Raw genomic sequence first — 27,864 nt, forward strand, 5'->3', positions numbered from 1 at the left:
CTCCCTTGGCCGGCCAGCCTCCCCCTCTTGTCCTTTATATACTGAGGTAGAGGCACCCCAGAAACACACAAGTTGATCCACGTGATCTATTCCTTAGCCGTGTGCGTTGCCCCCTGCCACCATATTCCTCGATAATACTGTAGCGGAGTTTAGGCGAAGCCCTGCTGCTGTAGTGCATCAAGATCGTCACCACGCCGTCGTGCTGACGAAACTCTTCCCCGACACTTTGCTGGATCGGAGTCCGGGGTTCGTCATCGAGCTGAACATGTGCTCGAACTCGGAGGTGCCGTAGTTTCGGTACTTGATCGGTTGGATCGTGAAGACGTACGACTACTTCCTCTACGTTGCGTCATCGCTTCCGCAGTCGGTCTGCGTGGGTACGTAGACAACACTCTCCCCTCTCGTTGCTATGCATTACATGATCTTGCGTGTGCGTAGGAAATTTTTTGAAATTACTACGAAACCCAACATATATCACATATCACTGTTGATGCGCACTTTATATTCCTGATTGTGGGCCTCTTGTCCTCTACCTCGAAGAACTTTAGAGTTATAAGCCATATATGTGAGCACTTCATATAACCTTTTCCGACAGTCATTTTTTATTTGGCGAAGAACGTTTCCCTATAATGTTACTAGCCATATAATGGACATTTTATATAACCCGTTCTTGGCAACTTCCATCAGGCACTTCGAATAGTTATTGGTTGAATTTCCCTTGTTTTCGACAAGGAAGAAATTTAGATTTAATGGCCACATAATAAGTACTTTATCCAACGGATTATGGCACTCATATGGTCTTCGACGAAGGAATTTTGATGCACGTTAGTATTTTATGCATGCATGTTCAAAAAAGACAACATTTGCAGCACACCAATCAGTATTTTATGATTGATAGAAATAATTCACCCTCTTATAAACTAAATATTGATGCACGTCAGTCAGTATTTATAGTCGTTGATTTTCAAACTTCTTTTTCCTTTTTTACTGCATGAAATTTCTAGTCATGGCCCCGGTACAATTGCTGTTGTTGCTAGCCGGACTCAGGACAAGTTGTAGATCACATGCATAAAAGAATAACAAAAATGCTTTTCATACGAAAAACTTACATATGGAGAGAGACAATAACCGTCCAGAAAAAAAAGAACAACCACCAGCGATTTGAATTACGTGTGTAAGATATTCATAAAAACAACATGTAATAATAGCATCGCACAAGAATGCTAGTCATTATGAGAAGTACAATACTTTTAAGAAATGAACATGATATTTCTTTGAATTTACTTGGAGTAAAAAAATCAACTCAACAAAACTTTGTTTCTTTAATCGTTGTGTAACATTTTACCAGAAGAGCTTTTCAGTAACATTTTTTAGAGCGAAAATGGTGTTCCATTGACCTTTTGAGTAACTTTGGCATTGCTATTGTTTACTGAAATTACATGAAGAACCTATAGCCATTAAATATATTAAATTCACATAACTTTTTTAGTAACATGATTTAACTTTGCAAAGAAAAAAGAGAGAACTTTTCATTACCTAGCTTGTTTCTACGGTGAGACAATATGAAGAACTATTTTTAGAAAAATTACTTGCCAAGACGAAGAACGTTCTGATCTGCATGAGCATACTTAATGCAAAAATTATGAAGTACTCCCTTTGTCCCATAATATAAAACATGTTTTTGACTCTGTGCAGTGTCAAAAAACGTCTTACATTATAAAACGAATGGAATACTTTTTTGTTCATGCTAATATCTGTCAGCGCAAACTTTTGCACTGACAATATAATAGCGGGATAATTAATTTTTGCAGCCATCAAATTATGCAGTGTGCTAGCCTACAGACGAAATAAAAAATGTCAGTAGGCTGAAACACTGGTACTCCCACTGGCCACAACCATCTGCTGCGTTGACTCCAAGAAGGGCGTGGCCTTCAAAATTTGAATCACCAAGGAGGGTGCAGACGTGCTGTAGAGGTAGCGCCGGTGCATAGGCAGGTGGCAGCACGCACATGGACCAGAGAACTGTATGGCCGCCTCTCTGTAACGTTAGTACCTTTTCAACAGCACTTCATGCCGTAACCCCCAGAAAAAAATGAGTTTGATAGTACCATATAATCAGCGACCAGGCTAAACATTTGCACGTGATTAATTAAACACCAGCCAAAAAAACCATGCGCAACAGATATTGTGTCTTCACGCATGCATGAGGCACATCGCTGTCCACACGGGGAATCAAAAGGGCATGGGCTAACAGTACTACTTGGCAGACGAATCTATAGGCCACTTGCCCACAAACGATGCGCTTGTTATAGTACATACATCAGAATATCACATGAACAGGAATACACCGCCTGGCTGGGACCATGGTGGGGTAGGTTGATAAAACTGCATCCTAGATGATTGGCAATAATTCGAGTTATTTTCGGACAAAGAATTTCGATCCAACAAGCCCGGTGCTCAAGTGATCGAACACGAAGGGCTTTACTGAAGGCACCAGACATTATAGAACAATTTAGAGATGCACCACTTTAATATAGTAGAAGTTATTGGTGTTTCATTGCAAACTTTTTCTTTTGAAAATCTATGACTTGAATATTTATTTTTCTTTGCGCTTTGGGCCGATCTAAAATCCAGCACGCCATCTAAATTCCGCTGTGTATTCTGGACTGCCCGATAGTATTTTGTTTGGTGCCCGATAGTATTAACATGCGATGTGTGTGTACACTCGCATCTGAAATTAAGTTTATCCTGGTCCATTGCCCAAGGATTATAGGGAGCTTTGTTGAGAGTTGAAGCACGCGTGTACTCCCTCCGTAAAGAGAGTACATATTATGCGTTACCCGACATGCATGAGTTGTCAAGATACAAGCTTATCTAAGAATTTCGGGGCAGTAATACCATAATATATATAGTACTCCCTCCGTTTTTTTATAAGACATTTTGGACAGCTGACATTAAACCGTTGTGTGCATTGTCTGAATTGTCAAAACGTCTTATAAAAGCTAGCAGACGGAGTATGTTATATATGGTGCATTCTTAATTAGAACGCGATGAATTGACTTCGGCCGACCAGAACACTGTTGATTCTTCACACTCTGGTGCCGATCGGAATTCTCAGCAGATCCTATGAGAAAAGGCAAGCTTGTCAAGTACGGTCGATAGATGAAACATCAGATGGGAGCAAAGTCAGAATCAATTCTTGTACCTCAGCGATGCTGGTTAACTTGTCCTGATTGAGGAAAATGAATAACTGTATTGTCAAGAGGTCGAGTTACTGCACGCTAGTAGGGCCGGGAGACGGATCTAGCTTAGCGGTAAACGGAAGGGAAACGACACAGACGCGAGCGCGCGGCAGCAGAAGAACAAGTAAAGTCCTGTAGGCAGGGATGGCTAAAGTGCCGGTATGTGAAGTACGCAGGCAGTCGAACTGTGCGATTCGGCGAGTTGTACTTTTCTTCCTTGGTTCGAAGAACTTTATACCGTCCATTAACAAAAGTTTGCCAAACTGCGCTAATAAAGGAAACTGTACGTAGTACAAATCTGTTCGTCTCATCTTAAATAGCGTTGCCGGTTGTTCTTTGTGCACAAGATAATCTCTTAGGGATGCATCTCACCTGCAAGTGCAAGAGAGCATACGGAGGGAAGGGAGCCTGTGACAGGCATGGCATGGCATGCGTACGACCTATAGAGAGAAACGCATATAAAAAACCTACTAACCAAAGGAATCTATAGACCTGGTTCCCTCATGCGGTCACGTCGTACTGCATGCCTCGGCTCCTTCGCGCAGCCGCCCTTCCACACGTTCTGCCTCCGCGCCGCCGCCGAGCTCCCGGCCGTCGTGTTGTCCGTGCAGTACCGCCTCGCCCCCGAGCACCGCCTCCCCGCGGCCATCAACGACGGCGCAGCTTTCTTGTCCTGGCTGCGCGGCCAGGCCGAGCTTGGTGCCGGCGCCGACCCGTGGCTCGCCCGGACGTTCCTCTCCGGCGACTCGGCGGGTGCCAACCTGGCCCACCACGTCACGGTCCGCGCAGCGTCGGGGCAGATCGCGGTCAGCCCGGCGCGCGTCGTCGGGTACATCCTCCTCTCCGCGTTCTTCGCTGGGGCCGAGCGCACGGTGACGGAGGCCGACCTGCCGGCGGGCGTGTCCCTGACGACCGCGATGGCCGACCAGCTCTGGCGCATGTCGCTGCCGGTGGGGGCTAGCTTGGACCACCCGCTGGCCAACCCGTTCGGCCCGGAGAGCCCGAGCCTCGCGCCGGTGGAGCTCCCGCCGGCGCTCGTCGTGGCGCCGTTGAGCGACGTGCTCCGCGACCGCGTGCTGGGCTACGGGGCGAGGCTGAAGGACATGGGGAAGGCCGTCGAGGTTGTCCAGTTCGAGGGGGAGCAGCATGGCTTCTCCGTCCGCCAGCCGTTCGGCGAGGCGGCCGACGAGTTGCTGCGGGTGATCAAGCGGTTCGTCTACCGCGGCAACTGAGCGGTGATGTGTTGTGATTTGACTGATGCTTGCTTGTTGCATGAGCATGGAAATCCAGTTCTCAAAATATAAACGAGCAGAACCTGGGAATCTGGGATTGCCTCGCTTTTCTAGAAATGAATCTACTTTTGCAACTTTCATTTCTTGTTGGACGTTCAGTCGTATCAAGAACTACTTCAAATTTGTACAGTATAAAATTGTCAATTCTAACAAAACCCTCGCGTCGCTCAAACTTGACCACTCCTCCGTGTCGCTCCGGACACCACCTCGGGCGACTCGGGTGGGCCACAACCCTAGCCGTCATGGCCGCAATCTACTTCCTCCCCTTCACACCGTCGGGCTAAGCCCGGGGGCCGACAGCGGTGGCGGGGGTCTCCCTCTCTCCCGCGGCGTGGGGGTGGTGCTGGGCTCCCTGGCATGAGGAGGCGCAACCGGTCGGGTCCTTGTGGCGCCGCGGCCAGCCCTTCCTCGGGCGGTGGTCATGGTTGCGATCGGCGGATGGCTCTGCGGCGACAAATCTAACCTCGTATTGACGGCGGCGACGTGGAGGGCCTGATGGATGGATCGGCTGCATTGTGGTTTGGTCTTCGGTCAGATCTGATCAAGCCGGTGCGGCCCGCTCCATGCGCAGGCAGAGATCGATGGCGGCCCCGTGCACACAAGGTTGGATGGAGGCTCCTCGAGCGGATCCGGGTGAGAGCGTGTCGGACGGTGTGTGTCCCAGTCCCCGCTAGCGGTTTTGGGGCCTCCGCTTTAGATGTTGGGCTTTGGTGTGTTGTCTGGGTGTGCGGCTCCGACAATCTGCATCACTTCATCAAATTGATATGAGTAGCGATATCAAAATTGTGTCTTCAGACTTATTGATGTATTACTTTTGTAATGTCTTGGTGAATAATTAATGATAAGATTGCATACAGATAGAGGCCCAGGATCATCCTTCTTTAAAAAAAACACTCATTGAAAATAAAGATATTCTTGATGCAAACAAAAAAAATTCTTATGAAACGAGTCAACCAAGAGACGCCAAAAGCATAATCGGAAGAATCTTGATTCATCGCCGAAGCTGCACAAAAAATAGATACCTTCCCATTGATTGATCACGACAGTACCACCAATGGCACTGGCACCCCGTTTGGGGCTGAACGTTGGGCAATCTTGGGAAGTTGAGTTGTAGGAAGCTGAATCTTGAGCAATCTTGGGAAATTCTTAGGGGAGGGGGGGTGAGGGGAAAAAATCCTATGAGACCGGGTCTCATAAGCAGGGACGTGAGACCCATCCCGATTTATGCCACGCGGTGATGGTAATCTTAAAGCAGTAGACCCACTTAGCCTATCCTCGGTTCCAGTTTCCAATTCTAAACGTTCGTATCCCATGTTGCCGCTGGGAAGGGGATGCTTTGTGATTTGTGAATGCCACGTGTCATCCACCAGAATAGGTCTCGCGTGAGACCTGGTCTCATAGAATTCTTTTCCTTGCCGCTGTATGTACGTATGTCATTGTTCTTCTAACTATTCAAACAAAGTTTGATTCGTATCTGCCTTTGAATTTTGCTATCGATAATCCTACACCAACGAAGAAGCTACAAAATTCTAATCTAACCTTCCTAAAATTTCTCCCTCACCGTCGGAAAAAATCCTATGAGACCCGGTTTCAGACTTGACAGCTTCGGCGTCGTAGCTAAATACGAATCAAACTTTGGTTGAATAGTTAGAAGGACAATGACGTTCACTGCCCATCAGAGTTCAAGTCTCAGACCTGACATTAATACTCGTATTTAGCTAGATTTATTCCAGACTTTTCGATGATGTGCGTTCACTGTGGGGGACGTTCCGTCAACTATGAAAAAGACATATGTGACGACTTAGGGGCTGTTTGGATTGTGACTTTCTTTGCCATATATTGCCACATAATTTTTTCCACATTTGCCTTAGTTGAGTTGCTCAAATTATTAGCCACACTTTGGCTTGCCTAAGAGAATTTTGCCATATTTTTTGTGTCTATGACATGTGGGGTTCACTGCTCATAAAAAAAAATCCTTGCCTTAGGTGTGGCTAGAACCAAACACCTACCTAACTTAGTCAAACTTGCCTAAGGTTAGGTGTGGCAAAGTATGACAAGATGTGGCTGGCAACCAAACAGCCTCTTAGTCAATCTCAAGATAATGTGTTGGCTTAGTCTCTCGGTACTCATAGAGTAGAGTGCATGAGTGCATTCATAGGGATAAGTATATGTATGTATGTGTATGTATGATCGTGAAAAAAAAGTCAGGGCAAGTGGGAGAGGACGCGTACTGGTCAAAGAGTACATATTGATGCACAATTCAACTTTTTCATTTCGGAAATACTAACGCTCACATGTGTGGCAGTTTTGCAACTAGCCCACACGTGTGGATCATCGTCCAGTACAGTTTACACGAATCTTGACACATTGAGGCAGAATTTGTATGCCACGTAGGATGGGCTTGGTGTGTGGGCGTTGAAGAATTTGCCCACACGCCCGCACCACGCTGTTTGCCAGCTGCGCTGTGTGGGTGAATTAGTTTCTGCCCACACAACCACCACATAGTCCATGCGCGTGTGGGTGAACTTCTTTTCGTCCACATGACGCTCCAACGTTGTGGATGGCAATTGCAGTTACATGAACGTGGCAACTAGGTAAACATACACATGGCAACTGTGATTCTTTACTAGACGCTAACTGTAGTTGCGTGTACGTGGCAACTAGATACACGCATATGGCATCTGTGATTAATCATACATGGCAACTATGGTTGGACCACGTGTGGCAACTAGGTAAACACACATGGCAACTATCGTTTGACCATATGTGGGAAGTAGTTAATCACACACGACAACTACGATTTGATTACACGCGACAACTACCATAAATTAGACATAGCAACTATAGTTAACCAAAACAGATAGAGTTGCCATGCTTTTACAACTACACTTGCCATTTCGGATAACTACATCTGTCAACCAAGATGGCAACTAAATCTTCATCTCGCGGGTATCTAGCGTAGCTGCGCTAGGATATGTGGGCATTTTTATTTCGTGCCACACACGCGGGATGAGATGAGTAGTACTTGTTGGGCGCGTGGCACGAAATAGCCGCGCCCACACGTGTGGGCAATTCTAATGTCCGCTCACACACAATTCGTGTGGGCCACCTCCTACTCACAGTACACACGGTGTGTGCACGCATGTCGAATATACCACACGTGTGGCAGTTATCGTCGTCCTTTCGTTTTTCAACTGTTAGTCCATTTTTCTCTCCCGGAGCTCGTTTATCTTTCTTCCCACGGCATTGAACACTACTAGGAAAAGGGCTATAGATGAAATTGACACTAATGGCGCACCAGACATGTGGTGCGCCACTACTATATACTAATGGCGCACCATGTGTTGGAGCGCCATTAGTGTCCAAATACTAATGGCGCACCACATCCACGGTGCGCCATTAGTAACATGATTTTTTTAACTAGTAATGGCGCACCACATCCACGGTGCGCCATTAGTAATTTTTTTTCAAATTTTTGTTTCAATTTTTTCTATTTTTTTCAAAACTAGTAATAGCGCACCAGGTGATAGTGCGTAGTAATGGCGCACGACATCCACGATGCGCCACTAGTGATTTTTTTTCAAATTTTTTTATATTTTTTGAAAACTAGTAATGGCGCACCGTGGGAGTGGTGCGCCATTACTAGTTCAACTAGTAATGGCGCACCACCCCCATGGTGCGCCATTACTAACTTTGCCCAAAAATTCCCTCGCATGCACCCCCCCTCCCCGGGACTGCCTTTTCAGTTTTTTAAAAAATAAAAGAAAATGATGAAAATGTCAAAAAAATAAAAGAAAATAAGTTTCCCATGTGATATGTGGTCTAGTTGTTGGGAAAATTTACAAATATGAATTTCTACTTTATTTGCAAAATCTCTCTGAAATTTGTAAATGGGCATAACTTTTTGCATACGAACTCGGATTAAAAAGTTTTCTATATGAAAAATCATCTACTCGAAAAATGCATGGTTGTCAATGGAATAACACCCTGTGGTACAAACAAGAAAGTGGAAGGGGTGTGTCTCCCCCTGGCAACGCCCCAACTTTCTCTCAGGAGGCCCGCAATGGCGGGTCCCAATGACGGGCCCCAACCACTAGTACTAGACATAATGTGGGCTCTCTGCATGCACATACTGTTTTTTTTTTGCGGGGGATGCACACACTGCTTTTGTTGAAGTATGTAAGGATGAAGTGCATCTAAAAAGATGTATGGATGAAGTGCGGTTGCATTCAAACTTTCCAACCGTCTCACTCCCATGGAAAAGATACATTTTGAATTTCATAGTATTTCTTTTTAAGGATGAATATTTTTTGAACCATAAATCCGACTAGTGATATGTTTATATATTTGAATTCCTCATGACAAGACTTTAAAGCAAGATCAATATTGGATACATTTGGACCACTTTTAATTTTAGACCGATTTCAATTATCCCAGAAGATCGTTCCAAGTTTTTTTAAAGACCCATTTTAATAATTTCAAGAACACATTTCAATAATTTCTATTTTTGGCCAACAGCTTCCATGCAATTTTTCCGGTTCTTTTGTTGTTGTTGTTGTTGTTGTTGTTGTTGTTGTTGTTGTTGTTGTTGTTGTTGTTGTTGTTGTTGTTTTTATATTTTTCGTTCTTTGTTTTCTTCCCCGACTTTTATTTTTAAATGGGATTAATTTTAAAAGTTTACTATTTCTTTTACCTTTTTTCAATTTTCTTTTTCCTGTTTTTTAACCATCTCACCTTTTAATTTCTTTTAGCTGATAAAAAAACTAATGCATACTCCAAAGAGTACAAAACATTAGTCCTATATACATATATATCTAAGCTTTTCAAATGATACACAAATGTATTTGTCTAAAGCATGCTGGACATTTAAAAATTGAATAATTTTTTATTTCTAAGATGTAGATATTTTTTATATGCAGAAACATTTCTAAAATGTGTTAACAGATCATAAAATATGTGGGCAACTTTGACACGCTATAACACTTTTTTAACTACATGAAGATTTTTCAAATGTGCTATTTTTTTGTAAGATCAAACACTTCTATAAATTTCATGAATATATCTTTTCCGTTTCACAATTTTTTTTAAAATGTGTGAATATTATTTTTACTATGTGATTTTTATATATGACAAGAAACTGAAATTACATAAACATTTAGTTAATCTTTATATCAAAAGTTAAATAAGAAAGAAAGACAAATAAAAAGGGAAAGTAAAAGGAAAATATTAGGGCCAACCAGTTCTAATGGGATCGCCCAATTTATAGGTTAGTGTGTTCCTTGTATTGGACACTATAAGCATCGGCCATGTATTGCTACAGAGCACAACGTCACCTGCAGTAGCCGCGCTCGCGGGGGAGGAGCACTGGCTGCCTAGCACATATAATTTTGGTTTTATTAGTTTTAGTTGTGTTTCTAAATTGGAAATGATTTTTTACTATAAAAAATGTTCAAGTTCCAAAAATGTAACTTAGTAGAAAACAATGTTTGCGCAATTTTTTAAAGAATTTATAGCATACAAAAATGTTCATGACAAATAAAAACTGCTCCGCATTCCAAAAAAATTACGAGATTTTTTTATAATGTGTATACAATGTTACAGACATGTTTGTATAATAAAAAACAAGTTTCCGCATCATTCAAAAAAATTGTCATGTATTTAAAATATACTGTGTAAGTGACCCTTTTTGAAATAATATTCATTATAAAAAATGTTAGAATTGTTTCTAAAAATGCAAAATTCAGCATTTATTTCAAAAATGTTTAACATGTATTAAAAATTTCAAAATATGTCATTGGAAAAATATTAATCGTTTATTTGAGAAATGTTAACTTGTATTAAAAAAAATTAGGTGTATACAAAAATGTACACTGTGTATGAAAAAAGTATACTTCAAAAGATATATTTGGATAAATGTTAATAATGTAATTTATAATGTAAAACATGTATAGAAAACTGTTTTATATGTATAGACAAAATTTGCAAATATATGTGAGGAAAAATATGTCAAAATGTGTATTTAAAAAATGTTAATCATGTATTTAAAAATATACTAAATGTCTAGAAAAATGTTCCCTATCTACACAAAATAATGTACAATATGCATGAAAAAACTAGACATCAAATGGTACATTTGGAAAATATGTTAATCATGTATTTGAAAAATATTAAAAGCATAAAAATATTCCTAATATATACGAAAATACTGTATTTTTCAAAAGAAATAAAAAGCACAGCGGTAGAAGTATGCTGCCTAGTGCGTAGTGTGCATCGTAGAAGTGCATTTATTGTGGATTTGGCACGGAGCACACCGGTAGGTGGCTGAGCCGCTAGGCTAGAGACGTGCACCCCAAAAAAGTCTCTCGCCGGTCCTCGTCCCCGTCGACAAAACAAGCAGGAAAGGCTCGCCAGCTGCTATAGATCTCATCTGACGGCATCGATCGATCACTTCACGGCCACACACCATGTCCGGCGGCACGGCACCGCGCGTCGTGGAGGACTTCCTCGGCGTCGTCCAGCTCCTCAGCGACGGCTCCGTCGTCCGCGGCGACGAAGCCGTCCTCCGGTCAAACGAGCCGTTACCGGACGTCCCCGGCGTGCAGTGGAAGGACGTCCTGTACCACGCCGCGCACGGCCTTAGTGTCCGCGTGTACAGGCCGGCGTCGTCGGTGGCCGGCGGCAGCAAGCTCCCCGTGCTGGTGTACTTCCACGGCGGGGGCTACTGCCTCGGCTCCTTCGCGGAGCCCAACTTCCACTCGTTCTGCCTCCGCGCCGCAGCCGAGATCCGGGCCGTCGTGCTGTCCGTGCAGTACCGCCTCGCCCCCGAGCACCGCCTCCCCGCGGCCATCGACGACGGCGCGGCTTTCCTGTCCTGGCTGCGCGGCCAGGCCGAGCTTGGCGCCGGCGCCGACCCGTGGCTCGCGGAGTTCGGCCGACTTCGCCCGGACGTTCCTCTCCGGCGACTCGGCGGGTGCCAACCTGGCCCACCACGTCACGGTCCGCGCAGCGTCGGGGCAGATCGCGGTCAGCCCGGCGCGCGTCGTCGGGTACATCCTCCTCTCCGCGTTCTTCGCCGGGGCCGAGCGCACGGCGACGGAGGCTGACCCGCCGGCGGGCGTGTCCCTGACGACCGCGATGGCCGACCAGCTCTGGCGCATGTCGCTGCCGGTGGGGGCTAGCTTGGACCACCCGCTGGCCAACCCGTTCGGCCCGAAGAGCCCGAGCCTCGCACCGGTGGAGCTCCCGGCGGCGCTCGTCGTGGCGCCGTTGAGCGACGTGCTCCGCGACCGCGTGCTGGGGTACGGGGCGAGGCTGAAGGACATGGGCAAGGCCGGCGAGGTTGTCCAGTTCGAGGGAGAGCAGCATGGATTCTCCGTCCGGCAGCCCTTCGGCGAGGCGGCCGACGAGTTGCTGCGGTTGATCAAGCGGTTCGTCTACAGCGGCAACTGAGCGGTGATGTGTTGCGATTTGACTGATGCTTGCTTGTTGCATGGGCATGGAAATCCAGTTACTGAACCTAGTGATGCATTTTGATGCCAGTTCTTAAAATATAAACGAGCAGAACCGCACTGGGAATCTGGGATTTGTTAGAGAATATTACTGTAATCCGTTGCGTTGTAATCCTAACCTTCTTCCTATTCCTTGTTCTACTCAAACTCCTTTCTTCTTATCTTGTACGCCAAGGCAAGGCTTCTGCCACACATCAATATATACGAGACGCGGCTCCCCTTGAAAGAGTAGGAACGCTTATTATCTTTCATGGCATCAGAGCCACCTCTTTTCATACATCTAGCCACAAACCAAAACCCTAGAACCGCATATTATCATCACCATGGCTTCTTCAGCAGGCGTCGCCCTCAACCTCGGTTCGCCGCCATCAGAGAAGCTAGCAAGAGGAAATTTCATCCTCTGGAAGACCCAGGTGCTCCCGGCCCTGTGAGGTGTGCAGGTAACCGGGCTCTTGGACAATTCTGACGCCGCTCCGCCCAAGACTGTGGAGGTCACGAAGGCGGACAAGACGACGGCCCTAGAGCCGAACCCTCTGTACGGGCCCTGGATCGCCAAGGATCAGCAGGTCCTCCCATATCTCCTTAACTCCATGTCTCCAGAAATTCTTGCGCAAGTCGTCGGGAAGGACTCCACCTATGAGCTCTGGACGACGGTGAACAATCTCTTCGCCTCGCAATCTCAGTCCCGGATCACCAATCTAAGGATCGCGATCACCAACACCAAGAAGGGCACAATGTCGAGCTCGACGTATATGGCGAAGATGAAGAGCCTTGGGGATGAACTAGCTGCTGCTGGTTGTCCCGTCTCTGATTCGGAGATGGTGGACTACATCCTGGCAGGACTCGACCGCGACTACGACTCCGTGGTGGCGGCTATCGGCGCTGTCAAGAACACAATCACCGCCGACGACCTCTTTGCTCAGATCTCCGCCTTTGATCAGAGGATGGAGATGTTGGGAGACTCGTCATTAGGCGGGTTTCATTCATCTGCCAACGCCGTCTATAGAGGCCGCAGCCAGTCCCGTGGCAGACCCCGCGGGCGAGGAGGAAGAGGGCGCGGCCGCGGTGACCGTGGTGACCGCCAGCCCTCTCCTGCAAACAGAGGAGGCGGATTCAGAGGACGCCCTCGACAGCAACAGCAACAACAGGTACGCGAGCAGCAGCATGACTATCCTGAGTGCCAGATATGCCTCAAACATCATCCAGGAGGTGCACGTGTCTGCTGGTGGCGCTGTGAAGAGAATGATCAAGAGGAAAAGGAGGCGCATGCTGTCTCCTATGGCGTGGACACCAATTGGTACGCCGACAGTGCAGCAACAAATCATATCACAGGTGAACTTGACAAGTTAACAATGCGGGAGAAATACAACGGAGGCGACCAAATTCGCACAGCAAGCGGTTCTGGTATGAATATCACTCACATTGGTAGTTCAATTGTTAAAAAACCCATGAAAAATTTGCACCTTAAAGATGTCTTGCATGTCCCTCAAACTTAAAAAAATCTTGTTTCTGTTCATCAATTCACCCTTGATAACAATGTTCTTATAGAGTTTTATCCTTACTTTTTCTTGGTCAAGGACTTGAGAACAAGGAGAATTATTCTTAGAGGACGGTGCGTGGGAGGCCTCTATCCACTCATATCATCATCATCATCTTCATGGTCCAATAAACAAGCAAACATTGTCACCAAGCCATCATCATCAAGGTGGCATAGTCGATTAGGTCATCCATCTTCGGTCATAGTTAAATATGTTCTTAGCAAAAATAAACTCTCTTATGAGAATAGTGTTGAGTCAGTGTGTGATCCGTGTCAACAAGCAAAAAGTCATCAATTACCTTACCCTATCTCTACTAGTGTGTCTACTGCTCCTGTACAACTTATATTTTCAGATGCATGGGGGCCAGCCCCTACCTCAGTTGGGAGATTTTCTTACTATGTAAGTTTTATTGATGACTATAGTAAATTTACTTGGATTTACTTGTTAAAGAAACGATCTGATGTATTCCAAGTCTTCATCAATTTCCAAAATCTTGTTGAACGCAAATTGAACTCCAAGATCATTGCTATGCAAAGTGACTGGGGTGGTGAGTATGAAAAATTAAACTCTTTCTTCCAAAAACTTGGTATTTCACATCATGTTTCTTGCCCTCATGCTCACCAAAAAAACGGATCTGCTGAAAGAAAGCACCGTCACATAGTTGATATGGGACTAGCATTGCTAGCCAATGCATCCATGCCACTCAAGTTCTGGGATGAAGCGTTCTTAATTGCCACATACCTTATCAATTTGCTTCCAAGTAAAGTCATAAAATTTGAAACACCCATTACACGGCTCCTTGGTGTCACACCCAACTACACATCCCTTCGTGTTTTCGGTTGTTCATGTTGGCCCAACCTTAGACCCTATAACACACGCAAACTCGCTTTTCGCTCCAAAAAGTGTGTCTTCTTAGGCTATAGTCCCATGCATAAAGGGGTTAAATGTCTAGATGTTCTTACTGGTAGGGTCTACATATCCAGAGATGTTGTCTTTGATGAGTCCATGTTTCCTTTTGCTTCCCTTCATCCCAACGCCGGTGCACTTCTCCGCAAGGAAATCCTCCTTCTTCCTCCACATCTTCGGTCTTTTGATCATGGGGGCGACAGTTGTACTAATCAAAGTGATGATATTCCTGCTGGTACTGGTCCTTCTCTGTTGCCTGTGCAGGTCCCTGGTGAAAATGGTGCTCAAAATGATCAAAATTTCGAAAATATAGCCCAAGATGATCTTATATTTCATGCTGAGGAAGGAGACGAATCTGGCGCGGATGACGAAGCTGATCCGGCGGCGCCCGCAACTCCTGTGCGTGTGCAGACCTCGGATCACGCAACAAAATCCGCCTCAGATCGCGCTGATACAGCAGCAGGCGGGGCCAAGCGCGGGGCCGGATCCCCCTCGCCCAGTGCACGCCACTCCCGCGCCGCCACCTCAGCAGCAGGCGGGACAGGATCCCCTCGCCCAACATGCGCCTGCAACCGCGGTCGGGCGGTCGATCCGTTGTGCCGGCTCGGGAGGCTGGCACCCGTGTGGCCTCAGCGGAGGCAGCCACACCAGCGCCTACACCAACAGCTACGGGATCTTCTGTACAGGAGGCATTAGATTCGCCTGTGTCAGCACATGCAGATTCTTCAGGATCTTCTACGGCGAGTGCTCCTGTGGTCCAGCCAACAGCTCCTTCACGAGTTATGACTCGGTTACGGAAAGGTATACGAAATCCTAAAATAAGAAAAGATGGGACTATACCGTATGGAATGTTGTGTATTTCAGGAGAACCAACAACATTGAATAGTGCACTTGATAATCCTAAGTGGAAGAAGGCAATGGATGAGGAATACTCTGCACTTATGAGGAACAAGACATGACATCTTGTACCAAATCAGAAAGGTAAAAACATCATTGATTGCAAATGGGTTTACAGAATTAAAAAGAAGGCAGATGGCTCCATTGACAGGTATAAAGCGCGTCTAGTTGCAAAGGGTTTTAAACAACGTTATGGTATTGATTATGAGGACACTTTCAGTCCTGTTGTTAAAGCTGCAACTATCAGACTTGTGCTAGCCATTGCTGTGTCCAAGGGTTGGAGTCTACGACAGCTAGATGTACAGAATGTGTTTTTGCATGGTATTCTAGAAGAGGAAGTGTTTATGAGACAGCCACCTGGTTACGAGGATAAGAAGTCACACATTATGTTTGCAAGCTTGACAAAGCACTCTATGGTGTAAAACAAGCACCCAGAGCATGGTACTCTAGATTGAGCTTACAGTTGAAATATCTTGGTTTCATTGCCTCCAAAGCTGATACATCTTTGTTTATTTACAACAAGGCTGGAGTAGTCATTTTTGTGCTTATATATGTTGATGATATCATAGTTGCAAGTTCTTCCCAAAATGCTACTAATGCACTTCTGCATGACTTGAGCTCAGAGTTTGCCTTGAAGGATCTAGGTGATTTGCATTTCTTCCTAGGTATTGAGGTCAAGAAAACTCAAGATGAAATTGTGCTAAATCAGGAGAAATATATCATTGAGCTTCTGTCTCGCATGGGAATGAAAAATTGTAAGCCACTTCCTACACCTTTGTCTTCCTCAGAAAAACTTTCAGCATATGAAGGTGTGCCACTTCAGGAGGAGGAAAGCACAAGGTATAGGAGTACTGTGGGAGCATTACAATATTTAACTCTCACCCGTCCAGATATCTCATTTGCTGTCAACAAGGTTTGTCAGTATCTACATGCACCTACTTCTGCATGTTGGTCAGCTGTCAAGAGGATTGTAAGATATGTGAAATATACTATGGGAATAGGACTTCATTTCAAACGTTCTAATTCCTCTCTTGTGAGTGCATTCTCTGATGCTGACTGGGCAAGATGCAGTGATGACAAAAGATCAACTGGAGGCTTTGCAGTATTCTTTGGGTCTAATCTTATTTCTTGGAGTGCTAGAAAGCAAGCCACTGTGTCACGGTCAAGTACAGAAGCTGAATACAAGTCCTTAGCAAATGCAACTGCTGAAATCATTTGGGTTGAATCACTTCTTGAGGAATTGGGAATCAAGAAGAATCGTATCTCATGTTTATGGTGTGATAACTTGGGAGCAATATATTTGTCTGCAAATCCTGTATTTCATGCAAGGACAAATCACATCGAAATTAATTTTCACTTTGTGCGAGAAAGAGTTGCAACAAAGAAACTTGAGATACGGTTTATTTCCTCCAAGGATCAGATAGCAGATGGCTTTACAAAGGCATTACCAACAAGACCATTTGAGGAGTTCAAGAGTAATCGTAATCTGGGATAGTTAAGATTAAGGGAGGGTGTTAGAGAATATTACTGTAATCCGTTGCGTTGTAATCCTAACCTCCTTCCTATTCCTTGTTCTACTCAAACTCCTTCCTTCTTATCTTGTACGCCAAGGCAAGGCTTCTGCCACACATCAATATATACGAGATGCAGCTCCCCTCGAAGGAGTAGGAACGCTTATTATCTTTCAGGATTGCCTTGCTTTTCTAGAAATGAATCTACTTTTGCAACTTTCATTTCTTGTTGGACGTTCAGTCGTATAGTGACAAGAACTACTTCGAATTTGTACGGTACAAAATTGTCAATTCTAACAAAACCCTCGTGTCGCTCAAACTTGACCACTCCTCCTTGTCGCTCCGGACCCCACCTCGGGCGACTCGGGTGGGCCACAACCCTAGCCGCCGGGGCCGCAGTCTACTTCCTCCCCTTCCCCCGTCGCCACCGTGGGACGCCGTCGGGCTAAGCCCGGGGGCAGACAGCGGTGGCGGGGGTCTTCCTCTCTCCCGCGGCATAGGGGTGGTGCTGGGCTCCCCAGCGTGAGGAGGCGCAACCGGTCGGGTCCTTGTGGCGCGGCGGCCGGCCCTTCCTCGGGCGATGGTCATGGTTGTGATCGGCGGATGGCTCTGCGGCGAGAAATCTTACCTCGTATTGACGTCGGCGGCGTGGAGGGCCTGATGGATGGATCGGCTGCATGCGTGGTCTGGTCTCCGGTTAGATCTGATCTAGCCGGTGTGGCCCGCTCCATCCGTGGGGCGGAGATCGGTGGTGGTCCCGTGCACACAAGGCTGGATGGAGGCTCCTCGAGCGGATACAGGTGAGAGTGTGTCGGACCGGTGTGTGTCCCAGTCCCGGCTAGCGGTTTTGAGGCCTCCACTTTAGATGTTGGGCTTTGGTGTGTTGTCTGGGTATGCGGCTCCGACAGTCTGCATCACTTCATCAAGTTGACATGAGTAGCGATGTTAAAATTGTGTCTTCAAACTTATTGATGTATTACTTTTGTAATGTCTTGGTGAATAATTAATGATAAGACTGCATATAGACAAAGGCCCAGGATCATCCTTCTTTAAAAAAACCACTCATCGAAAATAAAGATATTCTTGATGCAAACCAAAGAAAAAATTCTTATGAAACAAGTCAACCAAGAGATGCCAAAAGCATAATTAGAAGAATCTTCGATTCATAACCACAGCTGCACAAAAAATAGATACCTTCCCATTGATTGATCACGACAGTACCACCAATCGCACTGGCACCCCGTTTGGGGCTGAATGTTGAGCAATCTTGGGAAGTTGAGTTGTAGGAAGCTGAATCTTGAGCAATCTTGGGAAATTCTTAGGGGAGGGGGGTGAGGGAGAAATTTTAGGAAGGTTACATTAGAATTTTGTAGCTTCTTCATAGGTGTAGGATTATCGATAGCAAAACTCAAAGGCAGATACGAATAGAGAGGCTCGGGTCGCCCCCCGCTCGGGCGACTTGGGCTCCCCAACCCTAGCCGCCGTCGGGGCCTAGCCCATCCTCCTCCCCTCCTCCCGCCGCCACCGGAGGACGCCGCCGGCTTGCGTCCGGAGGCCGACAGCGGTGGCTGGGGCTCTTCCTCCCTCCCGCGTCTCAGGGGTGGCGGGACCCCAACATGCGTGAAGGTGCGGCCGATCTAGAAGCGACGACGTTGGCTTCAACGGCGGCGGCGGTCGGCCCTGCCTCGGGCCACGGGCGGCTGCTGCGGCGGCTGGCCTGGATCGGGCGGCGGCGTGATGCGGTCTTCGGCGGCATGTCATCTGGCTTTAGATCGGCGACGGCGTCGAGGTCCTGGTGGACTGCTTGGCGGCACCCATGGCAGATCTGTTCTGGCCGGTGTAGCCAGTGGTGGTGGTCATCTTCTTCGTCGGCGGTGGCCGGCCAGAAGCTTGGTGATCGGATCTCGAGATCCATCATCTAGTCCCGACTGCGAGTTGGGGAGACATGGTTGCCGGTGAAAACCGAGCCGACGTCAGGCGATGGCGGCGTTCTATGCCATTATCTTGATGAAGGCATCATCGTGTAACTACTGTCGACCTACTCGTGCTGCTCCGGGGGAAACCCTAGGATCTGGTGTTCCAGATCGGACGATGGCGGCACTGCGGTGTCGTTTCTCTCTTGGGAGCATCGTTTGTGGAGCAACGCTGGAAGTCAGAGGCAAGAGGTGGAGCGGTTTCGTCTTGCACGGAGCTTCGGTGGAGATGTCAAGTCATGCCTGACCGACAGGTGCTACGCTTGGTCATGCCTGATCGGCAGGTGCTACGCACGACAGATCCTCCAAGGACTTCAAGTTGTGTCGGCTGGTGATACTTGGCAGCATGGCGCTGAGATGTATCAGTGGCCACCGCGACGTGTTCAGTTGTTTGCGCGCAGGGAGGAGGTGCCGTTGGGCGCCGTGGTGGCGTCGACGATAGATGGATCGGGCAAGGTCGATGCATCAGCACAGTTCTGAAGATGGAGTGGTGGCAGTTGGCGGCGGAGGCCTCTGAGAGCACGTCGGACCAGTGTGTCCCAGACCCGGCAAGTGGCTAGGTTGGGGTCTCAGGTCTTAGATGTTAGGCTTGACTGCGATGTCTGTTTGGTATTAGGCCCAGGCTATCTACGCCCCTTCATCAACTGGATAGATGTAGCGACAGTTTGTTGCTTAGACTGCGGCTTTAGTCTTACTGTTGTATTGATTTTATAAGGTCTTGTGAGAATAATTAATAAAGTGGCCGTATGCATCGCACAGATGCAGAGGCCGGGGTTATCCTCCTTTTCTAAAAAAAGGCAGATACGAATCAAACTTTGGTTGAATGGTTAGAAGGACAATGACGTTCAGGCCAACTCCAGCGCGCGACCCTATCCTGTCCGCCCCCGTCCGTTTGGGGTAAAATGGACAAACGAGACGGCCCAGCGCGCGACGGCCCGGACCCGTCTTGTCCGTTTTGTGTCCGGGCCGACCCATTTCGAGCGCAAACTTGGGTTTGGGTCGCTGCGGACACCGAACGGACGCGCCGCTCGTCCGTGTCTGGCTGCGTGGCAGGGCAGCCACCTACCTCCCACCCGTCAACATCAATGCGCACGGGCAGCCGGCCCCACCTGTCATCGGCCCAGTGGAAGGTCGACGTCCTTCTTAAATGGGACCCGTGGACCGGTCGTCGTCCTCACTTCCCACTCCGACCCCTCTTTGCCCCCTCGAAAGCCGACACCCTAGAAACCCTAGCCACTCCCCGTCCTTGAACTCACCGGCCGGCCGCAGCCATGGGCCTTTGGAACTACGGCTGCAAGGGGAAGCACGACCGCGAGGCCGGCTCCTCCTCGGGCCACCGCCGCGGATCCGTGAAGGAGGAGCAGAACGCGTCACCGCCGCGCTCCTCCCGTCGAGCCCCCGCGCCGGCCCCCTTCACCATTGCCCCTAGGCCCGCCGGCTACCGCGACCGGCAGTACATCTGCGCGGATGTGTGCCGGAGGTACTGGGAGACGAGGACGCCGGTCCCGTGGAGTGACGCCCACCTCCCCAACAGATGGCACCTCTCCGCGGACCGGGTCCCCATCCCGCCAGTGCCGTCGACCGGCCGTGCCCGGCGCGATGAGATCGCGCGCGCCGCCGCCTCCTCCCCGACGACCTGTACTACGACCACAGGTATGCCCCCGACTCCCCGCTGTGGGACACATGGCTCCAGGACGAGCACGACACGCGGCGCGCGTCCTACTTCGCCGGCACCGTGTCGGGCCGTGGAGGCCACGTAAAGAGGCGTGCGGGCGTACGCGGGTGCGCGGCCTGACGCCCACGCCGTCGCCTTCGCCGTCTCTGTCGCCCCCTCCACCTCCTCGCATGATAGCGGAGGAGGAGGCCCGTCTCCTGCAGCGTGTCATGGACGACTCCATGAACACGCACGACGAGCGGTAGTGGAACGGCCTGGAGGAGGCCATGGCACTCTCTGCCGCCGGGGACGTCGCCTTCCTGGAGCTGCAGATGGCGGCCGTCATGGAGGAGGCGATGGAGGAGGACCCGCCGGCCTCATTCCAGCAGCTGCTGGGCCAGGGGTGGGGCTGGTCCTGCACTGCTCTGGAGATGGCCGCCGGCGTGGGCGTGAACTGGTGCCCCACTCCATCGCGCTCACCGGAGCGGGAGGCGTCGCCACGGGAGGAGGTAGTGCAGGCACCTCCGGCCGTCCAGCCCGCCCCCCGTCCACCACTCACCTCCGGCCCACCTATGGACCCCGCCGGCCTACGTCGACCTCGTCAGCGACGACGACACCGGCGGCTAGTGAAGACGGCGACGGCCACGGCACCGACGGGCGCGGCAGGAGCGCGCGGGAGGAGTTTTTTTATTTTGTTTTTATATGTTAATTATAAAACTGGGCCTTTTAAGTGGTCGTGGAAACTGGGCCGTTTTGTGGCCGACCCCTATATATGTTTTATGTTTTTTTAAATGCGTTTATTTACTTTTTAGTTATTTCATTCCAGTTTATATATTTTTTTATTCTCGTCCATCCCGGACACGATTTGGGGTGCGGCCGCACGGTGCGCGCACGCACGACCCATCTGACAAAGCCGGACACGGGCGAACCCATCGGCGCCCCAAAGGGACAAAATCCGGCCAATCCGGACGTCCGTTTGGGGTCGTGCGGTGGAGTTGGCCTCACTGCCCAGCAGAGTTCAAGTCTCAGACCTGACATTGGTACTCGTATTTAGCTAGATTTATTTCAGACTTTTAGGTGATGTGCGTTCAGTGTGGGAGACGTTCCGTCAACCATGAAAAAGACATATGTGACGACTTAGTCAATCTCAAGATGATGTGTTGGTTTAGTCTCTCGGTGCTCATAAGGGTAGAATGTATGAGTTCATTCATAGGGATGAGTATATGTGTGTATGCGTATGTATGATCGTCACAAAAAAAAGTCAGGGCAAGTGGGAGAGGACGCGTACTGGTCCAAGAGTACGTATTGATGCACAATCCAACATTTTCGTTTTTCAACGGCTAGTCTATTTTTTTCCCGGAGATCGTCTATCTTTCTTCCCACGGCATTGAAGTGTGGAATCGGTCATCCTCGAGAAGGCCGAAGCTGTCACAGATCCAAGATCCAGAATGATCTGTCCAGCCCACGTGCACGGGAAGAAGTGACCACGTGGATCCCGCCTCTACTAAAGTCTGCCACACAACGTCCATAAACCGCGACGACCTGGGCGGCAACCATCGACCGTATCCGTAATTCCGTATCACACTCACCCCATGCCCGGCGACACGGCACCGCACGTCGTGGAGGATCTCCTCGGCATCGTCCAGATCCTCAGCGACGGCTCCGTCGTCCGCGGCGACGAGTCCGTCCTCGGCCCAAAGGAGCCGTTCCCGGACGTCCCCGGCGTGGAGTGGAAGGACGTATTGTACCACGCGGCGCACGGCCTTCGCGTCCGCGTCTACAGGCCGGCGTCCGCGTCGTCGGTGGCCGGCGGCGCCAAGCTCCCGGTGCTGGTGTACTTCCACGGCGGCGGCTACTGCCTCGGCTCCTTCGCGCAGCCGACCTTCCACGCGTTCTGCCTCCGCGCCGCCGCGGAGCTCCCGGCCGTCGTGCTGTCCGTGCAGTACCGCCTCGCCCCCGAGCACCGCCTCCCCGCGGCCATCGAGGACGGCGCGGCTTTCCTCTCCTGGCTGCGCGGCCAGGCCGAGCTCGGCGCTGGCGCCGAGCCGTGGCTCGCGGAGTCGGCGGACTTCGCCCGGACCTTCATCTCCGGCGTGTCGGCGGGCGCCAACCTGGCCCACCACCTCACCGTCCAGGTCGCCACGGCGCGGCTCCCGGTCAGCCCCGTGCGCGTCGTCGGGTACGTACTCCTCTCCGCCTTCTTCGGCGGCGCCGAGCGCACGGCGTCGGAGGCCGACACGACGACGGACGTGTCCCTGCCTGTGGAGATATGCGAGCAGCTCTGGCACATGTCGCTTCCGGTCGGGGCGAGCAGGGACCACCCGGTGGCGAATCCGTTCGGGCCGGAGAGCCCCAGCCTCGCGCCGGTGGAGCTCCCGCCGGCTCTTGTGGTGGCGCCGTTGGGCGACGTGCTCCGTGTCCGCGTGCTGGGGTACGAGGCGAGGCTCAAGGACATGGGGAAAGACGTCGAGCTAGTCGAGTTCGAGGGACAGCAGCATGGCTTCTCCGTCCTTCAGCCGTTCGGCGAGGCGGCCGACGAGCTGATGCGAGTCGTCAGGCGGTTCGTGTACCAATGTGACACGCCCGCTGTGCGCTGATGTGTTGGTGAATGGTGATCTTCTAATGCTACTGTTTATGTTCTGATGGCTACTGTTTCGATGTTCTGAACTTCTGTGTCGACAAATAAATTATAAATCTTGTTTTGATTTTCATTTCTGGTTGGATGTATAGGTGTACAATGGTTGGGATTTTGATCAAATCATGACCCACTTGCTAATTCTTTTTTTTAACACAGAAAGGAGCCATCAAGCGTCAGGTTCTCATTCGTCTCACAGACAATGTACAACACGAGAAATGATGTTCTACCATGCACGGGATATGCCGTGCATGGCTAAGCCATTCATTTTTTGGAGATCCGGACATATATTGACCTGGCCTGTTGTATCTCCTGCATGTTGCTTATTTAATTGAATTTTATTCAATCATATTCTACTACTCTTGTGTCTTATCACGTCAACTATTTATTATTGATATGAGTGAAAACGAGAGAGATGTAAAATGAATCCAATCGGGATCAATTTCATTGATGATCAGTCCTTATATACAACTGGAGGGGACACAAGCGGAGGGGCGCATCCACTCGATGGGGAACGAAGGAACCGTCGTGACTGTTGCCAGATTGCCAACGCAGTGCAGTTACACAAGAGAGGGTTATCTCCTTAATAACATTATTAATTAAATCCTAACACTCTCCCTAATCCTCGCCTGTCCTTGTGAATGATCATCCTTGAAATACTCTCCTCCAAAAACCCCGCGGGAAAAATATAAGGAGATATACGTAATATGCCATGAAAAACTCCTTCCAAAACCCAGTGAAAAAATAAGAAGAAAATGACATATCACAATGCTTGTATTACTATTGCCTCATTAAAAACCTTTCATGAGAAACCATTCAGGAAAAACTCATAAAGGAAAAGAGTGCAATACAAAAAATCCGAAGATCCCGAACAGGTTATCGTTCAGGAGTACACTCCCCCTGAACCTTGCAAATAACAAAGTCATCTCAAATCAATTCTATTAACTTATTTCTGGAATGAAGAACTTGGTAAAGACTTTGTAAATAAATCATCAAAGCTATCACATGACTTCATTTGCAAGATATTTATCTTCCACCTTTCTTTAACTCATGGGGAATAAAATATTTTTAGAGCCATACACATTCTAGTGTTGCTCTTTATAACCTGTCTACATCTATGTAATACAGACAAAACATTATCTTCATAGATGATGGTGGGTGATTCCCACCAACCAGACCCACTTGAACTTTCAACAAAGTTCATCACTTCTGTGAAGTCACATACATTCATGAGATGCTTCATACAAATCAATGATTTCAGAATGATTAGTGGATGCAGTCACTCTAATATGTCTTCTCGACTTCCCAAAGAAGGTCACACCTTTATTCGAGGAGACAAAAACCAGTCTGTGATTTAGGATTATGGGGATCTAATATATACCCAGCATCACAATATCCAACCATGGTCATATCTTGATTTTTCTTCATAGAACAAACCAAGATCTATGTTGTCCAAAAGATACCTAAAAATATTCTTCACACCAACCCAATGCCTTTTAGTCAGTGATGCATTGTATCTAGCCAATAAATTTACTGCTAATGAAATACCAGGCCTGGTGCAGTTTGCTAGATACATCCGTGCTCTCATTGCACCGTGATATTGAAACTCAAGTCCAAATATCTCTTCATCACTACCATTAGGCCTTAATTGGTCCTTATCTCCAGTAATCCAAAGACCTCAAAACCATAGTTCTTTAATGGGTAAATGTAGACTGGTGAACAAGTATTCCCGGAGGAATACGCTGAAGTTCCAAACTCAAGCAAAGTTTGGTCTCAACCAAATCTTACATTCCGTCTTAATATGATATGATTATATCATGTATCTCTTGTGTAGCTCTAATGATACTAGATCATCAACATACACAAAAAATGTACAAAACCCCTCTTTGGATTTCTTGATGAACACATGAACAATCATCAATGTTTGAGTAACCTTCTAATAAAGGAACTCACTCAGTCGGTTCTACCACATCATTGCCGACTACTTCAAGTCATAATGACCTCTGAAGCTTTATGCAACACATGTTGCGATTAAACTCGGAATCTTTGTTCCCTCAGGAACTATCATAGAGATATCCGAATCAAATGACTCATACAACTATGCAGTCACAACATCCATCAGTAGGATAAACAAATTCATTATTCACTGCCAGTGACATTAAATATCGGAACGTTATTCCACTCATAGGAGAATATGTTTCATCATAAATGATGATGGGTCTCTACGTGAACCCATGTGCTACAAGCCTCGCTTCATGTCTCACCACCTCTTGGTTTTTATTCCTCCCATAAACAAAAACCAGCTGTGCTCCCCCGGAAACACATTTAGATGAGTGAATATTACTGATCAGGTCAATATCCCCTCTTCTTGAGAGCGAGTGCATCCTCTATTGTTGCATTCCTTTGGATCAACCAGAGTGTCCAAGACACTTAGCCATGCATGGACTTAAGTTCTAGATCCAATCCAAGGTCTTTTGCAATTCACGAGGTGAAAATAAATGTCGACATAATGTAGTCTTGATTATATGATTCTCCTGAATCCATATACATAGTGGCGATTTCATCATCACCTTTTGACTCTCCGTGATTTCCCACAAAAATTGAGTCAAGGTCTTCCGATGTCCCAGCACCAATATTTTTGTGCACACTCGTGCTGGGTCCTGGATGTGTCCAACATCCTTCAGGTGTCTTTCAACCCTAGGTTGAATGTCAACATGTAGTTGACTTGCATTTACTGTTTGAGGATTCCTCATTCCACTTGGACGTTTCTTTAAAACCTTGTCCTATGTGTCCAGATTCCTCCCCCTATTTGGTGGCCGAGTGGACCAATGGGTCACATCCAGTCTCTCTGGCACATTCATTATGGGAACATTTTACTCTATGACACCTATACTCAGTAAATGCATCTGGCAGATTATTTGCGATACTTTGCAAATTGATAATCTTCTGAACCATCCAGTTCAGATTCATTCGTACGTGGATCTAAGGACTAGATATCTATTCACATCTCATTCTATTTCTCGGCATTCAATGTGGTTCTTATCTCCCCCTAATGCCAGAAATATGTCCTCATCAAAATACAATCAGCATACCAGGCCATAAACAAGTCCCCTTTTAGAGACTTCAGGTATTTTATGATTGACGGAGAATCGTACCTCACATAGATCCCCATTTCTCTATGAGGGCCCATAAATGTATGTTGCGGTGGTGACATCGGTTTGTATTAAACACAACCAAATTATCGCAGATGGGAAATATTTACTCATTTCCACATCCTAACTGCAATGGGGAGACCATATAATATGCAGTTCGTCGAATTTGTATATGCAGTACGTAAAACTGCAATGTCCCCAACTAGATGTTGGGAGATTACAATTCTGTAGAAGCAATCTTGCTATCAACTTATCGTCTTGACAAGTGATTCCACAAAACCAATCTGGGTATGTACACAAAGTACCAATATGCTCCACAGTTATGCCTCAGTCTAGGCAGTAATCATCAAATGCTCACGAACTAAATTTCGCAGCATTATCCATTCTGATGGATCTTATCCCGTGCTTAGGATGATTTCCTCTCAAATTAATGATTTGAGCAATAAGCTTTGTAAAAGCATGGTTCCTTATGGAAGTAAGACACATTGGACCATCTCACTGATGCATCCAAAAGCACTATGAAATATGTAAATATTCCATATAACGGTTGAATTGGATCACATATATATCTCCTATCCAAGGAAATCTAGTGGCTCATCCTCTTTCATGAGATAAGATGGCCTTGCGATCAGTTTCCCAGTTTACACACATCATGCATACATAATCCAGTGCGTATCCAATTTAATATATGTATAATACAATCCACAATATAGAGAAGCATTTACTATAGGATTTCATTCGAATCCTTTTTGTTGAGTCATGAGTAGGTTTCCAACCTCACTCATTATATGAGTTTTGACATAGAAACCATTGCGGATATCCTTATAACTCAGCAAGGTACGAGTAGAATCTAGATACATCAATGTACCCATGATTACCATGTAGTACCCATAGGGAGTGTAATTTTGGCTTGACCAGAGCCAACAATTACCCCCTCACGACCAACAATTGTCATGATATTTCCATTACTCTTATCAAGAGCTTGGAAATAGTTAATCTCCCTAAATATCATGTTAGTAGACCCAGTTTCTACTTAACACATTTCCTTCTCAATTGGACTATTTCCATAAGTTTCTAAAAAGAAAGAAACCAATTTCAACATATGATTGAACTCATATGGAAATAATACATACATCATAAACTATATATGTCAGAGGACATACAACAAGCATCATGTTTGATGACATAGCTATCATATTATGTTGATGGACATAATTTATTTCACAACATGTAATATGTCTATAGACATCATTACATTGCATGACAAAAGAGACTGAACCCGGTCTCCATATATGTCACTAAAATTGAAGTCCACTAACTTGTCATCGACACTCAATAGTGGACCTTCCTTTTGCTGAGCATGCTTCTGGTTGCCCATGTTTCGAGGAACGTATGGGGACTTTCAACCATTGGGAATTCTGTTATGTCAAGTGGAGTAAGATTCACACTTGTTCCCATGGGCCTCTTTCCCATAGCCAATTGATGCATGTACAGATCCACCAAATGTGTGGAAGTATCACATTTCCTTGCATTGTGAGTAGCATAACCACATGTAT

The 27,864-nt window shown here is 47.4% G+C and overlaps 2 protein-coding genes and 1 pseudogene across 2 annotated transcripts; all 3 read left to right on the forward strand.

Moving 5' to 3' along the window:
* The first annotated feature begins 3,745 nt into the window (after positions 1–3,745).
* Positions 3,746–4,474, forward strand: LOC119272034 (probable carboxylesterase 15). The gene has a single exon (XM_037553634.1). The coding sequence runs from the start codon at positions 3,746–3,748 to the stop codon at positions 4,472–4,474; it is 729 nt and encodes a 242-aa protein (XP_037409531.1).
* A 6,505-nt stretch (positions 4,475–10,979) lies between these two features.
* LOC119271332 lies at positions 10,980–12,293 on the forward strand (annotated as a pseudogene).
* Positions 12,294–22,065: 9,772 nt separating this feature from the next.
* On the forward strand, positions 22,066–23,473 carry LOC119267408 (probable carboxylesterase 15). The gene is made up of 2 exons (XM_037548793.1): positions 22,066–23,132; positions 23,316–23,473. The coding sequence occupies exon 1, from the start codon at positions 22,114–22,116 to the stop codon at positions 23,116–23,118; it is 1,005 nt and encodes a 334-aa protein (XP_037404690.1). The 5' UTR covers positions 22,066–22,113; the 3' UTR covers positions 23,119–23,132; positions 23,316–23,473.
* Positions 23,474–27,864: the final 4,391 nt, after the last annotated feature.

Source organism: Triticum dicoccoides, chromosome 3A (genome assembly GCF_002162155.2).
Source record: "Triticum dicoccoides isolate Atlit2015 ecotype Zavitan chromosome 3A, WEW_v2.0, whole genome shotgun sequence".
NCBI lineage: Eukaryota > Viridiplantae > Streptophyta > Magnoliopsida > Poales > Poaceae > Triticum > Triticum dicoccoides.

What these genes read in the sequence shown, in the direction of transcription:
- LOC119272034 (XM_037553634.1), top strand. Translation starts at nt 3,746, where the DNA reads ATGCGGTCACGTCGTACTGCATGCCTCGGCTCCTTCGCGCAGCCGCCC.
- LOC119267408 (XM_037548793.1), top strand. Translation starts at nt 22,114, where the DNA reads ATGCCCGGCGACACGGCACCGCACGTCGTGGAGGATCTCCTCGGCATC.